We start from the raw sequence: 23,841 nt of genomic DNA on the forward strand, positions 1-23,841 counted from the left end.
TCTCATTCTTTCAATAACAATGGATATTTCTATGAAGTTTTCTTTCTTATTATTTGTGTTTGATTTTTTTTTTTCTTTCTAGCTTTTTGTCTTATTTTTTAGTGGTACTGGCGGTTGAACTCTGGCTTCACATTTTCTAGGCAGGCACTCTCACTACTTGAGTCATGGTGCCAGCTCCACTGCCCTTTTTGCTTTAGTTATTTGAGATAGGGACTGTGACCCTCCTATTTACACTTCCTGTGACCTGGACTATAGAAGTGCCCAGTGAATGGTTGAGATGAGGGTCTCACTAATTTTTTCCCCACTCTGACCTGGAACCATGATCCTGACCTTGCCTCTGAGTGACTGGGATTGCAGACGTGATCCACTGGTACACAGCTTGTACTGTTTTTGAAGCATATTCTTAGTATGTAACCCAGGCTGGCCTGGAACTCTCAGTGATTTTGTCTGGGATTTCAGGCATGTACCACTACACCTGGCCTACAAGTTTTTGATGACATGGGAGAATGTTTACATCATAAAATGTGAATAAACAGATCTAGGGTTGTACATACCCTCTGATCTTAGTGATATAAAAATGTATAAACCTGGCAGCAGTGGCTCACACCTGTAATCCTAGCTACTTGGGAGGCTAAGATCAGGAGGAGAGAGATTTGAGGGTAGCCAGAGCAGACAGTTCAAGAGACCACATACCAGAATAACAAAGCAAAGAGGACTGGAGGTGGAGCTCCAGTAGAGCATCTGCTTTTCAAGCATAAAGAGTCAACCCCAGACCAAACAAACAAACAAAAAAAAATATGCAGAAAAAACACACCAGTATTTCACCATAGGTTACCTTTGAGAGATAAGATTATGACCTAATTTTAAAACTTTTATTCCTTATGTTTTTCTCCATTTTAAGATCTTTTATATTTTCAGAAATAAAGTATGTTAAGAAAAGACTGGTGAACTAATACAAAGACGCTTTGCTTCTTTCTGTGTAGTTATTCTAGAGAACACTAATTTGAAGCCTGTCTAATTTACTCACAGGTGGCTGGCAGTGAGGGAAGACATCTTACCTTCAGCAAAGTTGTATTAATTGGGTTGAGGCGAGAGTTGCATTCAACCTGAAAAACAGACGAAACAAATTTTATAAATTGTTAGAAAAATAAGAAATAGTTTGGCAAGACAATGGTCTTACGAGATCCACAGCTCAGTTTGCCAATGGCTGGACCAGCCAAAGATCTCCAAACCACACAGTGGAATTATATAGGGTGCGTGTTATAGCTGACGGTTGACAACACATCTAAAACTCTGGCTAATTTCATTTTCTGAATCTGTTACAAGTAGGCCTTAAAGCAGGTTGTGCTGAATCTAAAGATTCTGCATCCTGGCTACATAACACATGGACAAGGCACCTTGACTTCTCTGAGAGGTGAACTGAACCTTGACCCTGTCCTGCTGGGATTTCTCAAATGCCTTCCCAGCACTACTGGTCCGAACAACTGAGTCCTGAGCACCTTCCGAGAGCCTTCTTTCTCACTCCTCCCTTGGGCCCTGGAGTGCAGCCTTTGCAGTTCTTATACCCTGACTCTTCTGACTCAAGATCTTTGGCTTTGCAGCGTAACACTGAACTCCTGGAGAACTGTTGTCTCACAGTAGTCATCATAATTGAGGATGACAGCCCAATGCACTGACACCTTTACTATCTTCTACATTTATATCCATATGAAGGCAGAGACCTCAAAGGAAACATTTTGGACAGATCATCTCTGGGTTCGGCAATGGTTTTTGTGTCCTTCCTTCCTTCAAACCCAGGGCCTTGTGTGGACTCAGCACACACTTCAGTATTGAACTGCACACCTCCAGCCCAACAGGTTCGGGAATATTTTTATAGTTAATTTGATGAACTGGCTTTCCCCGTCACATGTTTCCAGGAACACACATATAAAACCTGTACTGAGAACTTAGAATCCAGTGGGGTGAAAATATGTAACACAAAGCAAAAGGAAATCACTTTGAAAATGTCACAGTTGAGCTGAGTGAGCCCAGAAGGATGAGTGGGATTTTCAGAGATAGATCAGGAGAAGAGGTGGGTGTTTGAAGGCTTCCATGCTTGCATGTGTGTGGTGACAGCAGCGAGTGTGAAGTGAGGCTGAGAGCAGACTGGAGCTGACTGTGGAGGGAAGAAGCCACAGGCTTCTGAAGTGACTGGTTTGGAGCTGTTTTAGGGGAGCAGTAAGCCACACAGGGAGTGATCAAGGTTCCTAGGGAGAACCAGCAATCCAGCTGAACTTTGGATTTGATTGCTGATGGGCAGGTATACAAAGCTCTTCTAAAATCAGGAGATGATTAAAAGTCAGGATCACAGAGTCAGAATGTCGATTTGCTCTATACAAGTGACAATATAGACAGTAGCATACAATTGCACCCGTTCAGATCAGTATAGAATACGTATTAACTCAAAAGGCAGAATTTATAAACTCGATTCCTAACTGCCAGGCACAGTGCTCAGAATATAGTAGGTATGCTATAAAATGAACAATAGGGAGTAGTGGGGCAAAGTCAGAATTAACCTTCAGGACAATAAGTTTAAATAAATAATGTTAAATCTACAAAAGTGAATGTTGTTCAGAAATAATGATTTTAGGCTTGGTGTAATTGCTCAAGTGGTAGAGTGCCTGACTAGCAAGTATGAGGCCCTGTGTTCAAACCCCAGGACGGTCAAAAAAAAAAAAAAAGACTTTATAATATGGAAAATGCTTTCCATAGTGTTAAGTAATCTGTCTCCTCAATCTGATATATTTAATATAATCATGTCTATAGTGAAGAAAAATGTAAGTCTGTCTGAGTGATGAGATAATGATTTCCCCATCCTTCTATTTTTTAATGTTTTTTAGAAAGAACCCATCACCTTTATCACTGTGCTCAGTATTTGAGACAGAGGTAGAGAAAGGCACCCAAGCTCTTGGCAGCCTTTTGGCCTGCTGGATTTATGGTGGTAATCTATTCCAGATTGAAGGCTGAGGCTGCCAGAAATCTGACAATAAATAAATGGTGTTTTATTGCACTACTTGCCACAAAGTGAACTGCCCCACACAAAGCAATCAAGGCAATACTGATCCCATCTGATGAAATCTAGTGACCGATGAGCAGTTACTTTTCTAAAATGTGTAAAAGCAAACCCTGATATATACAGTCTGATACAACAAAAGCTAGTATTTACCCATGGTTTCTAGTATGTCTGTAGTGTGCCCTATACATTTGACTACATTTTAATCTCATCCTCCTCACAACATCAGGACATACTTACCACAGCCTCTACAGCCGGTGAGCTGTCCCCTACCACCAGTAAAGTGGAACACCTAGGTACAGGCAGGAAAAGAGGTGTCACTCGGAAATGTTCTTCACTGAACATTGACTCATTTATGACAGGCAAAGATATCGAGCAATTCAATGTGGAAATTGAGGGACTTACTTTAATGTTTTTAATCTGTTGTTATTTTGGCCCGGTTTGGGTCTTTTAATTTTCAGATCTCTGCGTCTAGAAAAACAGAGAGGACAATCTATGCATTTTTCAGGTAAAAGCATGGTACCTCAGGTTATTTCCTGGTTGTGAAACCAGGCCATGTATCAAGGCCTGTGACCACTGTCTTTCCTTCATCCCTAGGGTCAGCAAGGGTCCCTGAACTGTGTTCTTGAGTCAGTGTTTCAATGGCATCCTGAGTGGCACAGAGCAGAAATGAGGGAATCTGTGGGATGCTAAAGACAACTTTAAACCCCATAAGCAACACTGTTGAAATCCTCAAGTCCAAAGTTTTTAATTTTCCAATTAGTTTAGGTATAAACTTCTTAAGAGAAGTGAATGACTTAAATTTTTTTTTTTTTTGCAGGGGCATTTTCCTTGTAACAGTTTAGCACAGGACTTTTAACTTTCCGAAATCTCTAGGAGGCTCTAGAGACCCAATTCAAAATCTGGCTTTGCTCTTTAATGGCTGCACAACTCTGGGAAAGTTACAGCTGACCCTTTTGCATGTTTCCAAAAAGCTATAAGGGACTAACATTTCCACCTTGAAAAAGCTGTCTTTAAGAGAGGAATCAGTGCTCTCCCCTCAAACTACCCTTTGATGGGGAGCGATATGACAGTGAATTCTAGAATATACATACAAGAGAAGTGACTAGTGTCTGTGAGTTACTGCTGCTTTATGAGCAGTTATCAGCGAATAGCAACTAGATCAAGAGCCAGGTCTTCTCTCCTTTGCCTCCCTACATGTGCGTGCCTGTGCTCCCTCAAGTTACTTATGTAGTTTTGTGAGTGTACATAACTTAGATTCCTTTTGTCTCAAAACATCTTAGAAGTACAGCTGGTATCTGAACACAGAGTGGCTTTCAGTTCACACGATCTTCTTGAAAGCTCTTTTTGTATCTGTCTTAAAGGCCTTCCATACCTAGTGTGGTCAAACAGCACAGACCATCCCATTAAACAACAATGGTAAAAGGAATTTATGTGCTCTTCCCCTTTCCCTTAGATGTGAAACATCTTTTTAAACTTAGTCTATAGTTAAGTGAAGGAGTAGGAAACAACTGTACCTGTTGTAGGAACGCAGAAAGAGCTGAAGGTTTTCCTGGTTGATATCTCGGGCAATACAAAGTCTATACCTTTGAATGAGGTCTAAGTTGGTCCGCAACTCTTCCTAGAACAAGTGAAAGAAGATGTGTAAGCTTCCAAATACACACATACCAATAAGCAGGGTTTTTGTTTGTTTGTTTTTTGTGGGACTGGGGTTTGAACTCAGGGCTTTCACGTTTGCAAAGCAGACATTCTAACGCTTGAGCCACACCTCCAGTTCATTTTGCTCTGGTCATTTTGGAGATAGGGAACTTATGAACATTTTTCCCAGGCTGGGCTCCATGATCCTCCCAAACTCAGCTTCCCAAGTAGCTGGGATTATATGTGTGAGCCATCACGCCTAGCTACCAGTAAGCAGTTTTAAGCAGAAGGGAGTATTTTTATGCTGGAGGAAAAACATGAGCCAGTGATAGTTGGAGAGTTAATCTAGAACAGCATGTAAAGTTACCACCAAACCTCACAGATAGAGGTAAGGAAAAATGGTTGATTTTTACCACCACTTGGGTGAAGTGAGACAAGAATACAGTTGGAAACAGACTATAGTCTACCTGAAACTCAAAGATACTGAAATCATTCCCAGGAAACCTGGCCAGGGCTCCAATCTCATTCTAAACATATTACAATAAGAAATATAATAAACATTGATAAGCAGCGGTACAAACTAACTAGAGAAGAAATGAAGGCTCTCCCTTCAAGGTGTGGGAGAGAAGCTTAAGCAGCAAAGTTTGAGATAAGAAAGGGAAGAAATAAGACTACTACAGGAGACAAAAGGGAAATAGACTCTGAGCCCTTGCTATTACCTGTTCACAACATGCTTTCAATAGCTTTGTCATAAAACACCAGATGTGGCCACAAGACCAAAAAGCAACTTATTCACTGACCAAGCTAAAATTGGTAGGGTTCCAGATGACCACACAAATGACAAAGACAAGGGAGAATTGTACTGAGGGAAAACAAATAAATCCTCTGGCTTAACTAGCTCTTCGTTGACTTAAAAATCATCTATTTTGGAGGTCACACAGCTGGGCAATAAGTTATTAGCTTCCCACTAGCTATGCTGTAGATAGGACCTCCTCCATGTGGTTAGGATAACAGTTGCCTCGATTACTTTGCAGCAACTTGAAGGCCACTTTTGTTGAAAACATTAACTTTTCACTTGACCCTTCAGATATCTGATGGATGACTTTTTATTTATTTTTTTGTGGTACTGGGGTTCGAACTCAGGGCCTACACCTTGAGCCACTCCTCTAATCCTTTTTTGTGGCTTTTTTTTTTTCCCCCAAGAAAGGGTCTCATGAACTATTTGCCTGGGCTGGTTTCAAACCACGATCCTCCTGATCTCTGCCTCCTGAGTAGCTAGGATTACAGGTGTGATAAGTGGCACCCTGTGATAAGTGACTATTGTGGGTAATAGGCTTGGCATCTCTGTCTTCATATTGTGTCTGTCCCCTTTGCTGTCTTCACCCTTAGGTCAGTTTCTGCTCAGCCTGCCAGTAGACATGTTGATCAGTTGTTCAATAGTATAATACATGGTTAACTTGACCAGTTGCCCATTGTAGCTGGTGTGTGTTTCTTCTACCCCATGCTTGGGTTCTTTCAGAGATATAGCAGCTCAGGTCAACTGACTTTATCATAAGGCCATGCCAACTACAATGCCAGGACTTTTATGTAAGATGATGATGCCAACAATAGGAGAGAATAAGTTCCTAGGTTAGCCTGCAAGCTTCAAGGACAGGATGTTTCTGAACAAAACAGAAACATCTTTTGAGACTGTGCCATAACCAGTGGAAAGTTATTAAACCTGTAGCCTACACCAGAAAATCAATACAAGCTTGCTGCTCCCTTGCTCAGTGAACTACAGCCTGATCCGCCTCTTGATCACTAATGTTTACTTTTGGCTCTAGCTGATGTTGGCCAGCTGGGCAAAGTTCTAATAATGCCTTGCAGTCTTGTTCATAATGTATGGCTTGGTCTCATTTCCAGCTAAAAGTGGAAGATCCTGCTTTCAGTATCATTGAGATATAAGAGGCAAACTGGAACCTAAGTGCTAATAGAACACGTTAGGCAAAGTTGAATTATAGAAATCTCCCACTCCCCACCAACACATAAGAACCTTTTTAAAAACAGACTTGTAGACATACTATTATGGACTTAATGTTCCACTTAAGTTTGGTAGAGATTCCTTATTAGGACATAAGGAGCTCTCTTGTGTTTTTTACATTTTCTGTTTCCCACACCCCTGCTAGTATCATTGTTTTTGATTTTTGCTTATTTGCTAGATTAAAAAGTGGGAGAGGATCACTGTGTTTTTCTCTCTTATTAATGAGTATGAGCATTAATGTTTTTTTTTTCTTTTATTCATATGTGCATACAATGTTTGGGTCATTTCTCCCCTCTTCTTCCCACCCCCTCCCTTACCTACCCCACCCCCAGCATTAATGTTTAAAAATCATTATGTGCTTCCATTAAAAGCAACAGAAGAATTTGCTTGCTTATAAATTTGCTTGCTTATAAATGAACTCTTGTGTCTTGTGACAATGCATTGTTTATTACCTCACATTTTTCCTGTTTTTTTTTTTTGGTGGTACTAGGGTTTGAATTCAGGTCTTCACACTTGCTAGGCAGGCACCCCTTATTGCTTGTTTAAAGTACACATATAATGTGTAGATTGCAATGTGGAAATGAAAACTTATCACGAAGCTATAGCAGTATAGCTCCTACTGTGGTACTGGCATAAGGCTAGACAAAAACAATAGGATAAAAATGAGAGTTCCAAGACAGATCTTTACATTGGTCAACTTCTATAGTTTGGATCCTGAATATCTCTCAAAGGCTCATGTGTTAAAGGCTTGGTTCCCAGCTTGGTACTTGTGGGAGGTGGTAGAACTTTTAAGAAGTGGGGACTAGTGAGAGTGGTCTTGGTGGGGGTGCTCTTGAAGTGAGTAATAAGATCCCCAGTCCCTTCCTCTTCCTCTCTTTTTCTCTCAGCCATGAGGCGAGTGGTGGTTTGCTCTGCCACTTACTCCTGCCATGATATGCTGCCTTACCACAGGCCCGAAACCAAGGAGGCTAATTGGTCATGGACTGAATGAAACCTCTAAAATAAATCCTTCTTCTTTATAAGTTGATTATCTCAGGTATTTGTTATAGTAACAGAAAACTGACTAACACATTAATTGATTTACAAAAAGGAAGGCAACAAATGGTGCAGGAGACAACTGGACTTCCACGTGAGAAAGAATGAAGTTGGAGTCCTACCTCAAACCACATAGGAAAATTAACTCAAAATGGCTCACAGGCTGAAATGAAAGAGTAAGTTTAAAAAATAATTTTGTCTTTTTTTTTTTGGTGGCACTGGGGTTTGAACTCAGGGCCTCATGCTTGCTAAGCAGGTGCTCTTACCACTTGAGCCACTCCACCAGCCCTAAAAAATAATTTTGAAAAATTATTGGACTATATTTTTTCTTTTCTTTTTTTTTTTCAGTACTGAAGCTTGAACTTGGGGCCTACACCTTGAGCCATTCCAACAGCCCTTTTTTGTGATAGGTTTTTTTCAAGATAGGGTCTTGTGAACTATTTGCCTGGCTGACTTTGGAATACATCTTTTTGAACTTGATTAGGCAATTGTTTATTAGATATGACATCAAAAGGATAAGTAAGCAAAGAAACAAAGTAAATCAGCCTTTATTAAATTTAAAACCTTTTAAGGACCAGCTACATGGGAGGCAGAGATAGGAAGATTGTGATTTAAGGTCAGCCCAGGCAAAAAAGTTAGGGAGACTCTTTTATTTAAAAAACCACTGGATGTGGTAACACATGCTTGTAATCCCCATAAGGTGGGAAGCAGAGGTAGGAGGTTCACAGTCCATGGCCAGGCCCAGGCAAAAAACATGAGACCCTATCTGAAACTAAACCAAAAAGGGCTAGAGGTATGGTTCAAGTGCCAAAGTGCTTGCCTAGCAAGTACAAGGCCCTGAATTCAAACCCAGTACTGCCCTTTAACCCCCCAAAAAGATACCTGTACTCCTAGCATTCAGGAGGTTGAGCAAGAAGGATCATGAGTTTGAGCCCAGTCTGGTCTACATAGTGAAAACCTTCCTCAAAAAATTAAATAAAAACTAAAAAATTTTACACTTCAAAGGACAAAATTAAGAAAGTGAAAAGACAAGACACAAATAGAAAAAATTTGCATATTGTATATCTGACAAGGACAATACAGAAAGAATTCTTATAACTCAATAATACAAAGATAAGTACAAGTTTGAAATGAACCTAAGGGCTGGAGACATGACTCAAGCCATACAGCACCTGCCTAGCAAGCACAAATCCATGAGTTCAAATCTCTATACTGCCAAAAAAAAAAGAACCCACAAAATTTTTCCTTAAGACCTACCAAGCAAGAAATGAACCCAAGATCTTAATAGCACTTCTCCAAAGAAGCTACACAAATGGTTCAACACCATCAGTCACCAGGGAAATGTAAATTAAGACCACAATGAGATACTACTTTATACCCACTAGAATGGGTACAGTTCAAGGCAGACAACATTGTATGGTGGTGAGGATATGGAGAAACTGGAACTCCCACATTGGTGGAGTTGTAAATGGTGAGGTCATTTTGGAAAATGGTTTGGCAGTTCCTTAAAATGTTAAATACAGACTTATCATTTGACCCAGCAATTCCACACATGGGTATACACTCAAGAGGATTGAAAACATATGTTCACAAAAACACCTGTGCATGAATGCTAACAGCCAGCATTATTCATAGTAGGCAAAAGCTGGAAACCACTCAAATAACTCGAGTGATGAACAAATAAACAAAATGTGCTGTATTTATATAATAGAATATTACTCAGCCACATATTGATACATGCTACATGCATGAACCTCATAATACTATGCTGAGTGAAAGAAGTCAGGCACAAATGTTCACATATCATATGATTACATTTATATGCAATGTCCACAATAGGCAAATCCATAGAGAAAAAGTAGATTAGTGGTTGCCAGGAGCAGGAGAAAGGGGAGAATGGGAAAGTGACTCCTAATGGATATAGAATTTCTTTTTGGGGGTGATGAAAATATTCTAGAATTAGGGTTGGTGGGGTGGCTCAAGTAGTAGAGTGCCTGTCTAGCAGGTCTGAGACCCCCACACCACAAAAAAGGAGAAAGAAAATAGTCTAGAATTGGATAGTGGTGATGATTGCACAACTCTTTAAATATACTAAAACAACTGAATCATATACTTTAGGAAGGTGATTTTTATAGGGCTGGAGGTGTGGCTCAAATGTGTGCTAGGCAAGTGCAAGACCCAGAGTTCAAATGCCAGTAAACCTCCCCCCACCCCCCCAAAAAAGAAGGTAAATGTTTTGGTATGTGAATTATATGCCATTAAAGCTGATTTTTAAAAAACAGTTAAAATCCTGTCATTCCACTCCTAAGTATATAGCCAAGACAGATTCTTGTACAGGTACAAGAGAAGGCACATTCAAAACTGTTCACAGTCATCAATAGTGAAAATAAATGAACCACAACATGTAAACATGGATCCTAGCAATTTGACTTGAAAAGGCCCTCCAAGCTACATCAGCTTAACATTTCTGATTAGAAACACACACACACATACACACACACACACACACACAATAAAAGAACATAGAGGCTGGGCATGGTGGCACACACCTGTTATAATCTCAGCTACTTGGGAGGCAGATATAGCATGACTGAGGTTTGAGGCAAGCCCCAGCAAAAAGTTAGTGAGACCCTATCTCAAAATAAGCCGGGTGGGCTGGCAAAGTGGCTCAAGTGTTAGAACACCTGCCTAGCATGCATGAGGCCTTGTACTGGCAAACCCCAGTACTGCCACCAAAACAACAACAAGCTAGGCATGTGGCATGTACCTGTAATCTCAACTACTTGGGGGGCAGAGGTAGGATGATCACAGCCTGAGCAAAGTTAGCATGAAATCTATCTGAAAAACAAACTAAAGCAAAAGGATTGCAGATGTTGGGTACCTGTGGCTCACGTTTGTAAATCCTAGCTACTTGGGAGGCTGAGATTGGGACGATCATGATTCCAGAGCAAAATGGACTAGAGGTGTGGTTCAAATGGTAGAGTGTCTGCTTTGCAAGCGTGAAGCCCTGAGTTCAAACTCCATCCCACCACCAATAGCAACAAAGAGGATTAGGGGACATGGCTCATATGGTAGAGCACTTGCTTAGCAAGTGTGAGATCCTGAGTTTGATTCCCAGTGCCACAAAAATTGAAATAAAGAGAAGAAAACATAAATTCAGCGAGACTATTAGAAAAGATAAGAGAAGGAGGTTACTCTTACTCTCAAACCCTAGTTTTTCACTGGGTAGTAATTTCTTGGGTGTTTATTACATTATTAAAAATAACTAGCTAATTAAATAAAAGTAGGCTGTGTACTAGTCCATGATGGTGATATCTCATGAACCAGAAACTAGGATTACTCTAATTATCCACATTGGTGGTTCAATGGAAAAAAAATTAGCCAGAGCCTCAGATCTACCCCTACATTCTGAGGGACTTCCTTCTTCCCATCTCAGGAGAAGACTAAAGATTTTTTTCCTCAGAAAACACTATATGGTCTTCAAAAAGGGAGCCCACAAGCCCAGGTGGTGAAGATACACCATATTAAAAAGAAGATGGTGAGGTAGGAGAGCCCTTGCCAGGTAAGCATAAGGCCCAGGCTTGATGCCAAACAAAACAGAAATGATACAACAAGAAAACCAATCACACACACACACACCAGGGTGTGACTCGAAAGTGTAAGGCCTCATGCTTGTTCTTCACTTGACTCCAACAATACTAACTATAGCATCTGATATGTAACCTCACAGCTGATCTGGGGAAACAAACTGACCAGTTCTAGAGAAAATATACAAAGGTTCAACATAACGGCTTCCCCAAGGACATGGCCCAGTCTGAATGGCCACAGTGGTGAGCCTCACCTGGCCCATATTGGTCTTCAGTGATGTAGCTCATGAAAGAGAGGCAGCCAATCAGGAGCACTGGTCATTTGGGGAAAGAACCTGAGTCAGTTACCAATTTGTGATTTCTGAGCCTCAAATCCATAAATCCATCCTCTTATATTTTTCCCTTTGCCAGTTCTGTTTAAAAAATGAGCACAGGTGCCAGTGGTTCAATGTGTCAGGAACCCTCAGAGACCAGCTCTAGCTGTGTCTTGGCCAGTGCAGCTTCCACAGCAGCACAGGCCTCCTTTTAGGCAACTGTCTCCCCACATGAAGAGCAGTTCTGGGACTGGCAAGTTTCTTCACTGTTGGCATGCTGTGTCCTGTGGAAATGTGAAGGGTTTGAGGGATTTGGAACTGATCAAGGAAAAACACATGACCAAGAGAGGCAGTGATACCTAAGTACTCCTGGGTGGTCCTGAGAGCAGGAGGAAAAACGGGTGGGCCTGTGTGTCATGGGACTTGTTCCCTATCTTAAAATTCGGCTAACAAACCAGAAAAATAGTCTGTGGGTCTAAAACATCTAAGTGCCTCGCATGGAAATGATCAATACTCAATAAATGCTTGTTTTTCTCCTCATCTACCATTTTGCCTCAGCTACATTTAGAATTTAAACTATGCAGACTCCAACTGAGCATTCATTGCCCCTATTTACACTGTTCTCCTCTCCCAACCCAGGTACCTCACAGTCTCTGACCGCACTGCACACTTATACCACCACTACTTCATATGTTAGCTATCTCACTTTTCAAAAAAGGACTCCCACCCAACAATTATCCACAAGACAACTGTCACTTCCTCTGTAGACTTCAGTTTCTCACCAGTTCATGGACACTGAGTAAGATGATCTCTAAGGTTCTTTCAGCAATAATACTTCATAGTTGGTTTCTTTTTTTCTTGTGAAATTTCCATTTCGGTAAAGCCATTCCCAAGACCTCCCGCTGGCTCTAAAGATGTTTGGTGAGGCATAAGGTTGTTGTCAAGCGTTAACAGATGGCATGCTACTTACAGGGGACAGGTGGGGAGAGATGCTGTTTTCTCTCGTTCTCCAAACACCAAGCTCCAGGTGGCCTGAGACAGTGCCTCCCACTGGAGTGGCCTTTGCAGGGCCATGTGCATCTCTGACTGTACTGGAAGTGTTCTCTGCGAGAATCAGGTAAACTCTAAGGTACCCCTTCCTTCCTGAGGGACAATGTACCCAGCTCTCCTGGTTGCACAGGCACTTACCTGCCCAAAGTGATGAGCCAATATAATGTCCACAACATTGGTTGTCAAGCCTGAGAGCTAAAAATATAAAAACTTCATCAACAGAGTAAGCATATGTACATATTTACCAAGCTGTCCACTTAAAGGTAGTGTACTTTATTGTATATATGTTATCTCTTAAAAAACAAACAAAAGCCACAGTTCAGTGTCACACATTTCCATGAGGTGGTGGTTTTCAAAGACACATGGTAGAGAAAAACAAGTCAGAGAAACAACTAAGTCTCCCTTCTGGGGCAGTAACAGGGCTTGCTTTGAAATAAGGGCCGGAAGCAACACTGGCTGTTCCTTCTTTGAAAACTGGAGACCTGGCACACATGGCTACTTGCTACGTCGTTTCTGCCTGCATTGCTGTATTTACAGTGGACTGATGGCAGATAAAGATCAACTTACAACAAAGCCATCTCAGAGACAAAAACAATTTTTTTCCTTTCTTTCAGTTTTTGCTATTTTTGTTTCAGGGACTGGGAGGACATGGCTCTATGTACAGAATGTTCTTACATTTTGAACATTTTTTCTCCTCATTCTTCCCATTTCAAAGTGCTGCATCTCATGGTCTAATAAATGCAGCAATCTGCAAATGTGCAGACTGTCAATCTATTTTCAGAAACATTTCCAACTCAAATTGTGTTGCTGATTTTCTTTAAGCCTTCTTTCTTGGTTTTGTGTTAGGATTCCTACTGCAGACTTGGGGGATGGTACGGAGAAAAGCAGGTGACAGAGACAGATAAGGACATGGGTGAAATGGGATCGTATACTGAAGAAAGATGTCCTGAAATCGTCCTATGGGTTGTCAAGGATCCACAGTTTGTAAGTTAAGGATGATTAGAATAACCAATCTCACTTCATGTATGTGACACTCATATGTATGTATTCAAAATGCTCATAACTCTGAAGTGTTATATGAATTGTATCAGGTTTTCCTCATTATTAAAATGTGCAGGTAAGTATTAATATACCCACCTAGTAGACAGCAATGAGAATAAATTTTATGTAAGTCAGGCTGTGAGAAAGAATTTCCACAGCATCTGCAATACCATTGCTAATATACTTCATTCAAAGCTAGGTCATCATTTCTCCAAAACTTAAATGTGGGGGTGAGATGGACATACTGTTGAAAATCTGGTCTTCTGGTAGGTAGAATATTTATAAATAATTAGAAAAGTAATATATGACTATTATAAAAAAGTAGGAAAATAGAGAATATGAAAAAAACCATCATTTGTAATATTAGCAGCAAAAGGTAGAACCACTAATAACATTATACTCTCTCTCTCTCTCTCTCTATATATATATATATATATATACACACACACACATATGTGTGTGTGTGTATTGAACAAAATTAGGATTGTATTGCATTTATGGCTCAAGTGGTACAGTGCCTGCTATTGCAATGGCAAAGCCCTGTGTTCAAGCCCCACTCATTCCCACAAATACAAACTATGTGACTACAGTAAAGTTTTGCTAGGTGCCTGTGGCTCATGCCTGTAATCCTAGCTACTCTGGAGGCAGACATCAGGAGGATCACAGTTCAAGGCCAGCGTAGGCAGTTAGTCTACGAGACTATCATGAAAATAAGATAAAAACAGGCTGGAAAAGTGGCTCAAGTGGGAGGGACCTCAGCAAGCTTGAGGTCCATTAGTTCAAACCCCAGGACCGCTAAAAAACCAACAAAAAATAAGAATAAAAAACCGGTATGTTATACAATTTTATGTCTGTTTATCACTTACCATGTGAATTTATACATTTCCTTAAATAACCAAACAACTTTTTTTTTCTTTTTTTTGAGACAGGGTCTCATTATTTAGCCCAGGGTGGCCTAAACAATCTATCCTCTTGTCTCACTTGCCATGTACTGAAATTATACTTGTCACCACATTGGGTCTTAATCATAAAATTTTTTGATTGTGTATTTTTCTATTTATGATTGATCAAGATTTTGTTACCTTGTAATTGGCACTTACACTGTTTCTATCCTTTTGACTTGCAAACAATGTTGCAATTTATAGCTGGGGCTATAACTTTCTAGTTCATGTGACCTTAAGAAATGACTTATTTCTCTCAGGAAGGATAATGTACCACTTTACTGGGTTGTACTAAGAATGATAACTTTAAATATATGTAAAAATGTCTGGTACACAGTAAGCAGTATGTGTTAGTTTCTAAAAGAAGTAATTACCCTCTATTTAAATCTTTATCACTAACTATCCTTCAATTAAGTTCTCCCATACCAAATCGTTGAATCTCATGGCTTTGACTATCAAAGATATGTATATTTTTCAAAGGTACGTTAAATGATCACTTATAGTGACTTGAAAGCATTTAGGAGTAGGCATTTATTTTATTTTATTTATTTATTTATTTATTTATATTTTTTAAATTTTATTATTCATATGTGCATACAAGGCTTGGTTCATTTCTCCCCCCTGCCCCCACCCCCTCCCTTACCACCCACTCTGCCCCCTCCCTCTCCCCCCCCCTCAATACCCAGCAGAAACTATTTTGCCCTTATCTCTAATTTTGTTGTAGAGAGAGTATAAGCAATAATAGGAAGGAACAAGGGTTTTTGCTGGTTGAGATAAGGATAGCTATACAGGGCATTGACTCACATTGATTTCCTGTGTGTGTGTGTTACCTTCTAGGTTAATTCTTTTTGAACTAACCTTTTCTCTAGTTCCTGGTCCCCTTTTCCTATTGGCCTCAGTTGCTTTTAAGGTATCTGCTTTAGTTTCTCTGCGTTAAGAGCAACAAATGCTAGCTAATTTTTTAGGTGTCTTACCTATCCTCACCCCTCCCTTGTGTGCTCTCGCTTTTATCATGTGCTCAAAGTCCAATTAGGCATTTATTTTAAATGAGATTAATAATAAACTAGACATTTTATAGCAGGCAACAAAGACTTAGGTTATTTTTCTCTCAGAAAACATCACTGATTTAATCTAAATGTCCATCTAAATTAAAATAACATACAAATAACATGTGTACTTCAGCAAGAAAATGTTTCAAAACTGCTTCCTTTCCAACCTAAAAAAGGTAAATTATTTTTAGCATAGCTGAGTTCAATGCAAATGGGAACAGAATATATATTTTTTCCCACATCTCTCTTTTACTCTGGTTTAGTATCACGATTGTTTATATATGTAGCCATTAGCATATGTCTTTAGTTTCCTATTTCCTGACATAGTCTTGAAGTCAAACTCATTTTTCAGATAGCAAATAAAAAAATTCACCTATCTTTGGAAAAAGTAGGATAAATAAGCTGTTTGATTTATTTTTAATTTTATTCATTAAGAGTAAAAAGAAAACTATAGGCTAGGACAGACATTTGAGACACATTTGAGAAGGACTTATATGCAGAATATTTTTCTTTCTTTTTGTGGTATGGGGTTTGATCTCAGGGCTTCAGGCTTGCTACTCAGGCATTCTACTACTCGAGCCACTCTGCCAGATCTTTTTATGTGTGTTGAGTATTTTCAAGATAGGGTCTTGACACAGGTTACTCCAGAGGCACCTGCACACCCATGTTTATTGCGGCACTATTCACAATAGCCAAGTTATGGAAACGGCCAAGATGTCCCAGCACTGACGAATGGATTAAGAAAATGTGGTATCTATACACAATGGAATTTTATGCAGCCATGAAGAAGAACGAAATGTTATCATTCGCTGGTAAATGGATGGAATTGGAGAACATCATTCTGAGTGAGGTTAGCCTGGCCCAAAGACCAAAAATTGTATGTTCTCCCTCATATGTGGACATTAGATCAAGGGCAAACACAACAAGGGGATTGGACTTTGAGCACATGATAAAAGCTTTAGCACACAAGGGAGGGGTGAGGATAGGTAAGACACCTAAAAAATTAGCTAGCATTTGTTGCCCTTAACACAGAGAATCTAAAGCAGATACCTTAAAAGCAACTGAGGCCAATAGGAGAAGGGCATCAGGAACTAGAGAAAAGGTGAGATCAAAAAGAATTAACCTAGAAGGTAACACCCACGCACAGGAAATTAATGTGAGTCAATGCCCTGTATAGCTATCCTTATCTCAACCAGCAAAAACCCTTGTTCCTTCCTATTATTGCTTATACTCTCTCTACAACAAAATTAGAAATAAGGGCAAAATAGTTTCTGCTGGGTATTGAGGGGGTAGGGGGGAGAGGGAGAGGGTGGAGTGGGTGGTAAGCGAGGGGGTGGGGGCAGGGGGGGAGAAATGACCTAAGCCTTGTATGCACATATGAATAATAAAACAATAAAAAAAAATAAAAGCAAACATGATCATAAGAAAAAAAAAGATAGGGTCTTGAAACTGTTTGCCTGGGCTGGCTTGAACAGTGATCCTCCTGATCTCTGCCTCTTAAGTAGCTAGGATTACAGGCATTAACCACTGGCCAAAATACTTTTCTCTGTTTAATAGAAGAAGTGTGGTGAAAGACTTGAAAAGGCTCTCTGCAACAGGATATCTAAAAAAAGTACTACCATCACTGCTCCTTAGGGAAATGCAAATTAAAACCAGTATTAAGACAGACATCAACAATTCACAAAGGAAATCCTAACTACTTGGGTGCATTAAACCTACAGAAAGGAATGTGTATCTCTACTGAAAGACAGAAATCCACCTTGTGTCTTCACGGGACATATTTCCTATATGGACTGATGCACAGTAATTAAAAACAGCTACTGCTACCCATATCAAGGATGAGTCTCAGAGACATGATGAGCACAAGAGTACATATGCTATGACCCCAATTATATGAAGTTTCAAACACACAGACCAATCTATGGTGACAGAAGACAGAACAAGGTGAATTCTGGAAAGGAGAGGAGCTGTCAGTTAAGAAAAGGTACGGGGGACTTCCATATGTAAACATTCATCAAGTTGTGCTCTCAAAAAGCTTTACCCTTAAACTGTGTGTACAGGTCAATGAAAAATTTGAAAAGTTCAACTTTTCAGAAGGGACCAAAAGGTGAATCAGTGGACACCTTTGGTTGGTACTTACTTTGGAAGCTGCCCAGTCAATCCAGCCTTTAGCGCACGGGTCAATGTTAATGAGCACAAGGCCTTCCACAAGTTCTGGATGACTGAGCTGAAAAGAGACAAAGACCACAGTATGAAATGTCCACACCCACAGTTCTTCCAAAACAGCGGCATAGGGTGAGTTAATAACGCCATGACTTAATGACTCATGTTTGAAAGAAGACCACAAAGATGCTAGGGGAACATGTGCAAAACAACTCTTGAAATCTGAAACCAGTTTCAAATTGCTACCAATTGATCTTGCCTTGCTTGGATATATAGGGAAGACAAGATTTTCACTGCCTCAGAGAGGAGAGCACACTGCAGTTGTTCAATTCACAGTGGGTCTTTCCGGCTGGACAGGTGCCCCTAGAAATACGTGGCATGAGGGGCTGCTCATGCTTAGGAGGGCTGTTTTGCACTAATACAATTTCCAGAAGAACTAACGTAAGACCCAGAGCAGTGCCTGGTCATTTAACTCAGTAGTCAGAGCTGTGACCTGGGAAGTGCTTCGAGGGTATTGGGACTAATCCTGCATAAACTTACTGCAAATCTGCTGAGGACGTATGCACCAGCTCCAACTCCAATCCCAATGATGCTTTTCATACTGTGAACGGGACACCGACAATTACAAAGTCAGCTTTCTTTACAAGTGGCAATGTATAATGAAATGAATACAAACTGGGTGCATATCCAGACATTCACTGCCTGTGAGTATTTGTATCAGATTTCTTCTTCTTTTTTTGCAACACTCAGGATTGAACACAGGTCTCAAGCTTATAGTCTATCACTGAGATATGCTCCCAGTACTTTTCCATTCAGATGAAATCAGGGATAGCCTCTAACCGCCTATATTCCCTTCCAGAGCAGCTGTTACCACAGCAGTGTGCCACCATGCCTGGCTTGTTTTTGACAAAAAGGTCTTGCTAACTTTTGCCTGGGCTGGCCTTGAACCATGACCCTTGTCCTTGCTGCCCCTGGGAGTAGAGGCGTTTGCACACACAAAGTATTGGACAAGTCTTTTTTAGCTTTCCAAACCCCAGTTTCCTACTTGTATATAAGGATACTACCACTTATTTTCAGGTTCACTTTCATGGTTAAATAAAATATGCCTGAAACCTGAGATTCATCCTCACTCTATTACTCCCTCAACATCCCACCCATCAGACATGCTGTGGAATCCACTCCAGATTTTCTTCTATTACAGTACCCTTCATCCATCTCCCAACAGTGGCCAGCAACAAGCTCTCATTATCTCCTGGCTACACTACTTTAACTGTTTAACTGGTCTCCCCGTATTTTGCTCTCTTACTTCTCCATGAACGATTATAGCAAGAGCAATAACATTTAAAAAAAACTAAAGAGTTTAATTGATGTACAAGTTCCATACCTAGAGCAATTATTTAAAAAAAAAAACTGGGGAGGATATAAGGAAAGTGTGAATGAGGGTGAATATGGTAGATGTATTTTGTATTCATAGATGAAAACAGAATAATGAAACCTGTTGAAACTGTTCTAAGAAGGGAAGGAGGAAGATGAGGGAGAATGATGAAGGGGATGATTCCAACTAAGAGATGTTGTAAACCATATGTAAATGTCAAAATTCATCCCTGAATCCTAGCTACTCAGAAGGCACAGATCATGAGGATCGTGGTTCAAATCTAGCCCAGGCAAACAGCTCAACAGACCTTATCTTGAAAAAACCCATCACACACAAACACACACATAAAAAAGGGCTGGTGAAATGGCTCTCATGGTAGGCTCTGAGTTCCAGTCCCAGTATTAAAAAAGAAAAAAATTTATCCCTCACACAACTATTACATGGTCATAAAAAATAAAAAGGTTAACAAAACCAAAAGCTTACTGTATATCAGTTTTCTGCTTAAAAGACCTCAGAGTCCTTCGCCTAACTTAAGGATAAAATTGCACATTCTTACCTGATCTCATGAACCCATGTAATCTAGTCCTTGTCTTTTTCTCCGGGTTCACCCCATTGTCTTTCTCCCATTGCTCTTACTATTACTCTTTCTGTCTAGAATGCACTTGCCCTGGCTCTCTGTCTACGTAGTTCCTTTTATCTTCCAGGTCTCAGCTTACATTGCACTTTTCTAGAGAGGTATTCCCTAGCTAGCCTTACACATGAGGATCCTGCCCTTCCCTTTCACATTTCCACTGACCTTTCTTTGTTGCTGTGGTCTTGGTGTTCGGGTTCAGCCTCAGGGGACAGTGCACAGAAGCATGTGCTCCATCACTGAACCACAGGTCACTGCCCCACTTCTCTTATGGTACTTTATTGGTATTATTCATTCGGTTACTTATTGACTTAGTCTCCCCAACCCTACTAGCTCAATGAGGACACTTAATATTCTGTTTTGCTCACCATCTTATCCTCTGGCACAGATATAGAGAAGAAAGTCAAAAACAAAGACAAAACAAAAGAGGCCAAACGATGGGGAAAACAAACAAACAATGAAGTGAAAGACTGTAGAATAGTCCCACCTTAAGTGGGCCAAGACTGGAGGCAGCATTTCGGCAAGCTCATCCATCGTGGGGTACTGGTACCTGAAATCCACAAGGACACCTTCTGAGTTAGAAAACACTCTGAGCAGAACACAGTTTCCAACCTGGAATAGCTCAGGAGTCTTACAGAAACACATTTTCTTGTACCAAAGGCTCAAAGGAGCTGATGGGGTACCATGAAACACTTGTGCCATGTTGTGTAACTCTCTATGACCGTCAAGCTAAGAAGAAAATAAAAGAGGCCTCTGGGACCAGAGGAAGCCACATGCAAAGAACTGGTCAGATGGCTCTCTCTGATGCTATTTCCAAACCCATAACAATCTCTTCATTGGGATCCAGGCTCAGTAAACTTCCAGCAACGAGTAGCTCTTACTCGGCTGCTCATATTGCAACAGAAAACAAAGCTTTCTTAGATGTAAGGACAGTTACAGATGCTGACACTTACAGTCAACGCTTTTGTATTTCAGTTGGCCATATATGGTTATTTTATCAATTTCCCATTTGTGACATGAACCCTTGGATTCTAAAATGGTCAGGCAAGCCCAGGAACAGACCCAGAGCACGAAAAGTAATGGGCAGGATGTTAAGATGGCTGGCGTTATATGAGGCAGGATCTGCTCTACAACCAACAGGGAAGTCAGCCTGCCTCTGTGGAACACTCTAAGGCATGGAATGTTCTCAAACCATTTGTGCACAAAGCAGAAAAATATGAACAGAATCCAATCTTATTTGGTATCAACCGAACACGGGCCAAGTTGCCCATGAAGGGCAGAACAACTTGGATACAGTCAACACATTTTCTGGAGCCAGAATGCCTGGGTTGAAATACTACCTCTGCTCCTTGTTATATACTCTCAGCCAGGTTTCTAATTTTCTGGGCCTCAGTTTCTCCAGATGTAGACTGGGAATATGAGTCAATGTGTCCTGGAGGGTTGTGAGGATCTAGTGAGTTGGTAAATGGAAAGCATTCTAAGCAGTGTGTGGAACACTGTTGGGTTCTGTTAGGCACTGGCTGTCACTTGGCTGCAACATCTATTCCGCAGCAAGCACTGGCCAAGGGCAGCTCTGGACATGCGTAGAAGGACAGGTGAAGGGTGAGCACTCCTTAGCTCAGCTTGTGCTCCTGTTCCTTCTCCCAACACCCTCTCCGCAGGCACACCATTGAAGGAACACTCGGGGGGGCTTCTGACTGCCAGGCAAAGCAAGTTTAGGATGACACAGAGATTGCCAAGGCCACTCAGATGGCAGCCCCACATGTCAGGGCAGCTGTCAGTTACCCAGATATTCAAATTCCCACCCTAGATGGGAGCCAACAATGGGAGGAGCTCTGTGGAAGCTCAGAGAGACCTGAGTTTGGGCCTAGGTAGTTGGCAGTTTAGAAAGGAACAACAATAAAAAAGGACGGCTTTAAAACAGATATGGAAGGGGAGAGATCAAAGACAGTGACCATTATGCTTCATCGTTACAGGGAAGAAAATCCCTGCTGTGGAGAGCTATTCCTGGCTCTGGGAAAATATGCAGCTTCCCCCAACAGACTTATACAACAGCCCTCTCAGACCAAGGAGAGAAAACACGAGTACAGTGGGTTGAGGAGCCTTACCTGAAGGCTGATACCATCAAGTGGAGGAAGGGCCCACTATTGCTCCCCCTAGGGCTCAGTCATTGGCTCTTCTGATCACATGCCTCCCAGAGACCTCACCCACAGCCTTACCCTGTTGGGAAGGAGGGTGCCCCTTCCTGCTGCCCTGGGGCATCCACATGACACACAGCAAAGTGCTGGGTGATCTCTTGCATATCCTCAAAGTTGAAGAATGTGTTGAAACAGGATTTATCTATAAGATAAAAATACCCATAAGTGACAAGCTCTACATTTATCTGCACTTTTCCTCTGCTCAGTCAATGCCATATCATTCTTCTCAATGACCTGAAAACAACTAATGCTTAACTCTACATGATATGGGTAGAGCAGAAACTTCTTTACGGATGTTTGTTGCTTTCCTGGTGGTGCACAAAATAATTTTAAATCTGTAGTGCTGTTGCTTTTCATGCACTTGTCCTCTAACCCAGGAAAGTAACTAGGGGTAATCTTTATAGCTGCTTACATGCTTTGTCTCTTGCCAAAACCGCTATGGTGCAGGGAGGGGCTGCAGTTTCAATTTCTACCCTCTTAGTTTAAGGGCTTAAATGACTTCTCATGCTATGACACTACAAATTTCTAGCCCTGGATAGTAAATCCAAACCCAGGCCACCTTGGACAGTCATAGAAGCCTGAAAAAAATACAAGGATTCCGACCTCATGCGCCTGTGACTACATCCAAATCTTATACTACTAATGGAGCATCAATTTCCTGAAATGCTTGGAACTGTTTTGGAGTCTAGAATATTCCCATAAACAATATGAGTTATCTTGGACATGGCACCCAAGTGTAACATGAAATTCATTTATGCCTCACAAAAACCCAATACAAATATTCTGAAGGTAATCTAATACAATAGTTTGGTGCACCTGTGTGTTGACTGTGACCTATCATAGGAGACTGGTGTGGAATTTTCCACTTGTGGTATCATGTCAGTGCTCAAACAGCTTCAGATTTTGAACATTAAGGATTTCGAGTTTGGATTAGTGATGCTCACCTGCACCATGTAGAAAAAAATCTATGTGAAGTTACTGATGAGAAACTGTAGAAAGGATACTTTTATCTCTTCTTTGATGGGCTCACAACAAAGTTAAGTCTAAATTCTTGTTTTGAAATCTGAAGCACATAAAGTTCAGACTTGAAAGAACTGACTTCAATTATACTTTCTTAATTAGTTCCTCAAATCTTCAGTCCTTTAGCAGATGTACACATATGCAAGATATAATTCCAGATTCCTCTAAAACACATTGCCCTGTACACTATTTCCAGGATCTGTAAGCTTGCCATTAATGCCATTAATGAATGTAGCAATAAGGAGAGAAGGTCATGTAAGACAAAAAGGGGAACAACTCTGTACCATTAGCATACTATTGTTTCTTTAATATAAAAGATTATGCACTATGGTAAAAGGGAAGGTGCAAGATCAAATACATACGATTGAGCCCAATGTCATGATATGTCAGGATAACTGGTCGATTTCCCTTTGGTATGCCTCTTGTTGTGACGTGGATCACACCATGGGTTGTTTCTATGTCATGTTCCTTTAACAAGGGAATTTAAGGTTTTAGGAAAGGCAGAATGAACTTTCTATGTTGCCATGGTTTCATCATACCTACTTTACCACCATTTCCTAGTAGTTAGGGCAGGATACATTGATGAATTATAAGCCCATCACAGAGAGCTGTACTGTGCATAGTATTCCTACTTTCTCATTTTTCCATATAGATAGGTAATAGATAAATAAATAAATACATAGAAAAATACATCTTTTACCCTCAAAGCTGACTTAGGAGTCCAGGA

The 23,841-nt window shown here is 40.6% G+C and overlaps 1 protein-coding gene and 1 non-coding gene across 2 annotated transcripts in view; both read right to left on the reverse strand.

The window, feature by feature from the left end:
- Window positions 1-23,557, reverse strand: part of LOC109693734 (protein NDRG3-like) — a 32,935-nt gene extending 9,378 nt beyond the window's left edge. The window contains exons 1-10 of the mRNA XM_020175260.2: window positions 23,477-23,557; window positions 22,116-22,236; window positions 20,384-20,446; window positions 18,431-18,491; window positions 17,868-17,954; window positions 12,835-12,891; window positions 4,570-4,673; window positions 3,458-3,523; window positions 3,293-3,344; window positions 1,059-1,106 (exon numbers count right to left, since the gene is read on the reverse strand). Of these exons, the coding sequence (XP_020030849.2) occupies window positions 1,059-1,106; window positions 3,293-3,344; window positions 3,458-3,523; window positions 4,570-4,673; window positions 12,835-12,891; window positions 17,868-17,954; window positions 18,431-18,491; window positions 20,384-20,446; window positions 22,116-22,198 (621 nt within the window). The 5' untranslated portion in view covers window positions 22,199-22,236; window positions 23,477-23,557. The remainder of the gene's footprint in view (window positions 1-1,058; window positions 1,107-3,292; window positions 3,345-3,457; window positions 3,524-4,569; window positions 4,674-12,834; window positions 12,892-17,867; window positions 17,955-18,430; window positions 18,492-20,383; window positions 20,447-22,115; window positions 22,237-23,476) is intronic.
- On the reverse strand, window positions 7,956-8,029 carry Trnaa-agc (transfer RNA alanine (anticodon AGC)). Its single transcript has one exon. It is a non-coding gene; the product is annotated as a tRNA-Ala (tRNA).
- Window positions 23,558-23,841: the final 284 nt, after the last annotated feature.

Source organism: Castor canadensis, chromosome 5, assembly GCF_047511655.1.
Source record: "Castor canadensis chromosome 5, mCasCan1.hap1v2, whole genome shotgun sequence".
Classification (NCBI taxonomy): Eukaryota; Metazoa; Chordata; class Mammalia; order Rodentia; family Castoridae; genus Castor; species Castor canadensis.